Source organism: Artemia franciscana, chromosome 1 (assembly GCF_032884065.1).
Source record: "Artemia franciscana chromosome 1, ASM3288406v1, whole genome shotgun sequence".
NCBI classification, from domain to species: domain Eukaryota; kingdom Metazoa; phylum Arthropoda; class Branchiopoda; order Anostraca; family Artemiidae; genus Artemia; species Artemia franciscana.
The window spans coordinates 20,396,887-20,404,854 of NC_088863.1; the positions used below are offsets into that span (position 1 = coordinate 20,396,887).

General features: G+C 35.5%; 1 protein-coding gene across 1 annotated transcript; it reads right to left on the reverse strand.

Moving 5' to 3' along the window:
• Positions 1-2,783: 2,783 nt before the first annotated feature.
• On the reverse strand, positions 2,784-3,524 carry LOC136043926 (uncharacterized). Its single transcript, XM_065729024.1, has one exon. The coding sequence runs from the start codon at positions 3,522-3,524 to the stop codon at positions 2,784-2,786; it is 741 nt and encodes a 246-aa protein (XP_065585096.1).
• Positions 3,525-7,968: the final 4,444 nt, after the last annotated feature.

The window sequence follows — 7,968 nt, forward strand, 5'->3', positions numbered from 1 at the left end:
CTAAGAAACTTTTATATAGCAATTGCTTCCCAGATGAGCCTATACCTCATCGTTCGGGAACCATTACTAAAAATACTTCATTATAAGACATTATCGCTACTTTTTCTCGCTGCTCTGCAGAAAATGTTTATATTCCAGAGTTCGTAATCAAATCCAACTCTGAAGTCCCCAGTATTCCGGCTCAGTTTATTCTATCCTTAGCGCCAAAGTCAATCAGTGCCTTGACCAGCTAAAATCGCTTGCTTACCTCAATTGTCCAGCAACGTCTATAAATAGTTCTCTGGTCTCAGACAGTAAGGCTACCAATCGTAAGCCCTTGTACGCCGTCGTTCTTAAATATCCGCCTCCAGAACTAAGAGACTCCGTTTCAAGGAAAACCTTGATTCTTTCGCCAGACATGACGGAATTATGTCGGTAAAGCCCGTTCCAGTAAGGGACAGATGGGTTGCTGTTACGCGGGATAAAGTTTCCGCCAATTTTCTTGCCACATCTGCTGTTGCGACCTATCCAAATATTCTTGCTAAATTAATCGGTCGCAAACCTCTTGGAGTAATTAGGGGATTTCCGGATAGTGTTTCTAGCAGTATACTCATCTCCACTATTCCTTGTTTTGTTGAGGCCACCCAGATCGGCTCTTCTCAAACATTCCGTTTAAAGTTCCTTGATTCTGCTGCATTAAAATCTGCCATCACTACATGTCTGCACTTGGGTTACGAGTCTTTTAAAATATCGGAATACAAAGAACTACCCAGACGGTGTTTTAGATGCCAAAGTATCTATCATTCGTTAGCTCGCTGCCCATGTGCTCCAAATGAGATGAAGTGCTCGAAATGCTCTGGATGCCATTCCAATACAAAAGACAATCCTTGCTTAGAGTCTCTGAAATATGCCTACTGCGGCGAGGCTCATGTTTCCTATAGTATGAATTGCCCAGTGATCAAACGCAATCTGAACTCTGCTCCAAAATGAACCAAGCCACTACTTTAAGTTTTGCTTCTCTCAACATTAACGGCACAAAAGCCAAAGACTTGTTAATTAATGAATTATTAATCGATGACATAGTTTTCTTGCAAGAACATCTTTTAACAAAATCAAACGTTTCTAGCATAAAGCGATCTTCTGTTCACCATTTTTTTTCGCAAGAGGCCAAGAAACCTAGAGGCCACCCTTCTGGTGGTCTAGCGACTTTTTCCCGTTCTCCATCAAAGCCCTAAGTGATTCATTGTGATGATAACATCTTAACGACTCAATGTGACAGTACTGCCTTTATAAGCGTTCACTTACCTTGCGATTGACATTTTATATCATCGTTCACATCTTTCGCTAAATGTTGCTTTAGTTTAAAGTCTCTACTCGAAAGTCATTTTTTAAAAGACCTAAATTGTGTTTTAGCTGGTGACCGTAACTGTTACATTCTTGGTACCTCCGATAGGCCAACCCTCCTGCTAGAATCACATCCCAGCAGATATCACGTCACAGATAAGAGCCTCCCATTCGTGTATATTCATAACAGTGGCTGTTCAAAATTGAGCCTGGATCACGTGATCACTTCCAGTTCCAGGTTATTATCATCGATTGTCAGGGTGGATAAAGAGAAGATTGATGACGATAAACTTATTCTTAGCAGTGATTTGTCCTGTAAGCTATCTGGCTAAACACTTTCGGCTCAGCCGAAGTGGCATATGAAGTTGAACTGGGATCGTGTTAATGTCCCTCTATACCTTGCTATGCTAACTGTTTTACTGTCGACCATAAAAGTGCGATATCACCTGCTGCAAACTTCGGTTTCCTCGCCTTTAAGTAGAGTTGGCCTAAATTGCTATTATTATCAAATTGTCCATTGCGTTAAATCAGCTCCCAAAGCTGCAGTGCCTGTGAATAAAGTTTGGATTGATACTAGGAAGCCTAATTGGAACGATGATCCTGAAGTAAAACGTGCTAAGCAAAAATCCAATTTTTGGCTGCGTATGTGGATATCATGTGATCGACCATCGTCCGGAGCTGTGTTCTCTATGAAACAAAAGTGTTAACTTTAATATAAGGCCAGTTGGAAGAGAGCACGTTTGAATGCATGCAGGCCCCAGCGATAAAGCTTTCTGGAATAAGGTTATTAAAAGTGAGAAATGTTCTTCATCTGCCTTATCTTGTTTCCAGCTTTTTAATTTTGTTGATCATTATAAGCGTTTGTTAAGTGTATTTAATAGTTTTCTTCAGTCTTTTAATCATAAGCTGCTTAAACCGCTATTACCATACCGTCAGGCTCATGTCCAGCTTGTAACAATATCTGAAATTCACCGGGCTTTAAGAAAAATTAAGCGTTCAAATACCCTTGATGGTGAAGGCCTTTCTTACCGATTTTTTATCTTATGATTGTCCTGCTCTACTTAACCTTCTCCAAATATTGTTCCAGTCTTGCTTAGCACAGACGATTGTTCCTAATAGTTTCCTTTGTGGCCATGTAACGTTTATTCAAAAGCGAGTCAACGACCCCACATCATGTGTAAATTATCGTCCCATTATAGTATCGTGTTTTTTAAGTAAGTTGATTGAACATTTATTACTACCAGAAATTGAGTCAAATTGGGATCTTACACCTTTTCAGTTTGGTTTTTGGAAAAGTTTCGGCTGCTTCCATGCACATCATGCCCTAACCTGCCTCATGAAAGATGCCGTAAAAACTAAAATGTCTTTACATTGTCTTACTGTTGACATTTTTGGGGCTTTCGACAATATTTTGCACTCTCAGGCTCTATTTTCCCTTGCTTCTTCAGATGTTAATTCTTCTATACTATGTTTATTGTAGTCAGGTGGCGGATTAGGTCAAAGGCCTTTAGGAAATCCACTGCGCAAATATCGATGAAACAGCTACCTTTTTCAAGCCATTGGAGGACACAGTCAAACACCCGTACTAGGTAGATTGTAGTACTACACTTGGGGAGTCCACCGTACTGAAATTTATCAATATGCCCATGAATTTCTTTCAGAAGAAACTTGAGTATAAAGGCCTCAGTTACTTTTGCCAAACAAGGTGTAAGTGAGATCGGGCGGAGATCGTCGCATGCACTAGGGTCACACTTTTTTGGAATAATTCTAATATAGGCCCTTTTCCACTGTGAAGGGAAATAGCCAGAAGCAAAACACTCGTTAATGATGCTGGACAGTAGTAATGCTATAAAGCCTGCATATTCACGTATCAGTTTGGCAGGTAATTGACCAGGGTATGAAGATGTAATTGGTTTGATCTTCCGTAAATCCGTGTAAACGTCAAACTCACTGACTATTATGTTGTTATCAGGCTCACATTTTTCAAGTATGGTGGACTTTTCATGAGCCGTAATAGTTGGATAGGTAGTGCATATCTTGGTGAAGAATTCACTCACTTCTTCTGCACTGATTAAGGACCCACCATCATTGCTGATCTTTACACTGCTGTCAAAAGATTGGCCGACCACTTTTTTTACAGCGTTGTGCCACTTTTTTGGGGTCTGAAGTAAGTAATTGGGAGGGCATGGTTTCACGATCATAGTGAGCCTTGGCTTTTTTTACCAAACAGACTATTTGATTTCGCAATTTCTTGCCGTTGATAAAATCACCACGGGAGTAGAGGTGAAACTTCTCTTTTATTAGTGATTTAATAGCTTGAGATATCCATGGTTTGTCGTATTCACTAACAACAAATGATTTTGTTGTAAAGATCTTTAGGTATTGACTGTATAACGTGGCATTGAAATCGGATACCTTAGTTTCCAAGAGGCCGGTATTGTACACTTCGGGTAAGTGGAATGTGCCAATCCATCGACCGTATTCACAGATGGCCGACTCCGTACAAGGACGAACAGTGACACAGGATAGTTTGGGCTTTGGTAAAGACTCTCTTGATTTCCAAAGAATTGCGTTGTGGTCTGACATGCCAACGGGACCAATAGAAAAGGGAGGGGAGTAAAAATCATCACAATTTGTGAATATAAGGTCCAATATGCCCCCCAAAGGTGGGTATGTGTACTACCTGTTTTAAAGACAAACAAAATGATAACCAACTCTTGTAAAAACACGATTAAATTTATTCACATTTATGACCCTTAGCAGCCTTTTTTTCCATATTGTTACTGGTTAATTAGTTCAAGTTGTCTTTGTTAGTTTGAATTTTTTTTCGCTGTTCATCGCTTTTGTTTATTTATAATACTCCATACTTTGTGTTTTTTATACTTTTAAGAGTAATAAAGTTCATTCATTCATTCATTCACAGTTTGTTATCACGAACTTTATGACAATGACGAAGCACTTTTTCCTAATATGGTAAGAGTAATTAGCCTTATAGCTCATATATATTTGATAGGATGATTTCATACCCAAGTTTAGACGGTTATATCTTTATCAGAGAAGATACCCTGAAGTACAATTTTTTTGTATTAAGCATTTTCTTACATACTGAAATTAATTTTGTTGGATCTGTTGTTCCTATTTCGTCACCTTTCAAATCAGCTCGAAGTTGGGCAGCTACTGAGCAATGTTAGCATAGGATGGTTACTGATATCTCCAGGACAGTTTTTATAGACTATTCAAGGAGTTCACACTCATAGTCTATAGAATATTTTATTAGGAGTAGAGTTTGGACCTCATTAATACTGTTGGCCTCCTTCAGCTTCTTGTTATTCAATAATTGAAAAATTTGGTAAACAAATTTGCAAGCTGCTTTTCTTTTTTGTTTGGACGTCCATATTTCAAGTTTTGACTCTTAATTTTTGTAATTACGTCAAAAATATTTCTACAAAAGCTTTAAAGAAAATTAAATACCTTTTTAAAGATATTCTTACTTTGGTTTGAATAAGTCCATTAACCTTAATGATCACGCATATATCACGTGTAAGAAGAGGTGATATATATTTGTATAGGTAGCTGAAGGACTGGAAGAATGGGCTTCACACTGTTTCTTGTTTGATTAAACAGAGGATTGCTAAATAACTTGTACTTTTATAAATAAACAGTAAGTTGATCTTCATTTGAAAAGAATATATAAACCCAATTTTTTTTTTGCAGGGATAGTTCTAACACTTGTTGATGTTTTTTCCATCAGTTCTACACAATTTTTTTTCCCAGCGTTCCATTATGAAAATCATGGAATTAAGATATATCACTTTTTTAGTTTCAAGAACACCTTGAAATACCAAGAGCAGCTTGATATCCTCTGTATAGCTTAAAAAAAAGATCCCCCGATTTTATTATTTTTTTTCGGATCTTTACATTGAAATCACGAAAAAATTATTTTTGGAAAATAATATTAATTACTAGTAAGTGAACATTAAGAACTTACTCCTTAAGTGAACAGAATTATTCACTTTCTATATAGAATTTCATTTATTTTATTTTTGTAATTTAATTGTAAAGAGTGATTTTTGAGAACCAGATTTGTCTTAGGATATTTGCAGTAAAGAGATGCAAAATTCAAAAATTGAAAATTTAAAGAACCATAACATAAAACTGATAGGTACTATCTCAAAATATGTCTAAGGGAAACAAATTCGGGTGTTAAAAGTACAATAATTAAAGGTGACTTAATCATTTACTCCCATCTATTCTTGATTGTATCTTTATTACTATAGAAACCAATAATCTGGAAAAACATACCAGCAAAGAGAAGGAATCACAACAAATTCATGCTCAACAATTACCCACTTTAAGATGAGGTGAAGGCTAGGGGTTTAATTTGTAATTGACAACAGTGGAAAAGAAGAAAGGACAAGTGATATCAAGGGAAAATATCCAAAAAGGAAGTGTCTAAGAATATAATTTATATAAAACACAAGATATTATTAAGATTGGAGTATTTCAGTAGTATTTAATTCAAATAATATTGTCAATAAGAAATCTTGTCAAAATGTTCTCTCTTTCAAATTGCCCTACTTTTGTGTTATAATTACTTAAGCCCTTTTGAAAATGTTGTTTGTTGAATTACAGCATGTCAATTTGCCAAATACACAACTAATGTTCCTGCATAGAAGAGTAATCAAAGTTAATTTGTTACTTTTATCCTGCAACTAGCTTATATCGTGCCAAATTTTATGCTCCGTAATTAACTCTGGATTTCTTTTCAAAACCTACAACAAACTTGTTTAAAAACAAGTTTAAAAGCTCAAACTTTGGAATTAAGTATGTCTAAAAAAAAATTTTGTAAAAAAGTCTAATGAAATATTCATTATTTCGTACTTTTTGGTTACTGTTTGCCTTTTTGGATTTTAAATTGGCGAAAATTTCTTACAGGCTTTTGCAGAATTCAAGAAGGTTCCGATATCTTATTTGCCAATCTACATATGCCTATTTGTCATATGTATTTTTATCTACAAATCAAGTGGAACCAATACAAAGAACATATCAGCTCAATATTATGGTAAAATTGTTGTCGAACCTTGTAAGATCACTTCTTATGAGCAGATGAGAAATATCTTTTTTAACCAAAACAAAGGTAAGCCCATATAATGTAGTCACTATCATAATTGTTAAAGGTAGAGAAACGGTCTTTGACACCTTATATATATATATATATATATATATATATATATATATATATATATATATATATATATATATATATATATATATATATATATATATATATATATATATATATATATATATATATATATATATATATATATATATATATATATATATATATATATTTTATATATATATATATATATATATATATATATATATATATATATATATATATATATATATATATATATATATATATATATATATATATGTAACTACTCAAATGTAACCTCAGCAAGGCCCACCGCCATGTCTAGACGTCCCCTGAGATACAAACTCTCTCCTAGTAATGGGTTATATTGTATTTTGACGCAGAACTCCATCGTGGGAGGATGCTCTATAGGAATACATTAATGCGTAGCATTAAACATTAAAAAGTGCGTAACATTAACATCTATGGACAACTGCCTTTGCAAAAGGCTGCGTCAACACTGTCATGGTAACTGCAAGACTAGGGACCTTGCCGTTAAACCTATTCCCACTCTAGGAGTGGTTTACTATTTAGTTCACTCTAGGAGTGGCGCCCCTCGAGGAAATTACAGCCTAGTAAACTAAATAGTATTCGTAAGGGAATCTGATTAATGGATAACTTTTCTGGGCTAGGTCTGTTTTGACGAGTATTTTTGAGATGAAAAACTTCTTTCCTGCTGATTTATCTATTATGGGATTACTTTTCCTACAGTAACATAATATTTGTAGGCATGAATATATAGTCATCGGAGTAATAGGCTTGGGACTGTTTGCACGGAATTTTGACTCTTTAATGATGGAAGAGCTATTCCAAGTGCTAAAAACTGTTTTGAGACCAAGATGGGCCTAGGATTGCAAAAGGCGTCCATCCATACTGGAGGACAAAGGGACTTTTTGCTGTCTGGTTTTAAGCCGGCTTAAACGCTTCGGTGTAGACTTCAGAAGATATTTGATCCCTAATAGGCTTGGGACTGTTTGCACGGAATTTTGACTCTTTAATGATGGAAGAGCTTTTCCAAGTGCTAAAAACTGTGTTGAGACCAAGATGGGCCTAGGATTGCAAAAGGCGTCCATCCATACTGGAGGACAAAGGGACTTTTTGCTGTCTGGTTTTAAGCCGGCTTAAACGCTTCGGTGTAGACTTCAGAAGATATTTTGATCCCTATCTTGCAGTAGTATCCGGGACACTGCTTTTCCTGAGGCTAAAACAATTTCAATGATTTAAAAAACTTGAAAATTGGAGTCTGGAATGATACGACGTTAATAAATGACTATCGTATCGACATTTTGACTGACCATCTCAAAAGATTTGAACTGGACTTATTAGGAGTTTATGAAATTTATATCCCAGGGATAGGAAGCATGAAATTAGGTGATATAAAATTTGCTTATTCAGACGCTTTGAATGGAGTATATAGACAGTGAGTATGGCTTATGATTAAT

Excerpts from the sequence above, each read along its gene's own strand:
- LOC136043926 (XM_065729024.1), bottom strand. The coding sequence starts at position 3,524 with ATGATCGTGAAACCATGCCCTCCCAATTACTTACTTCAGACCCCAAAA.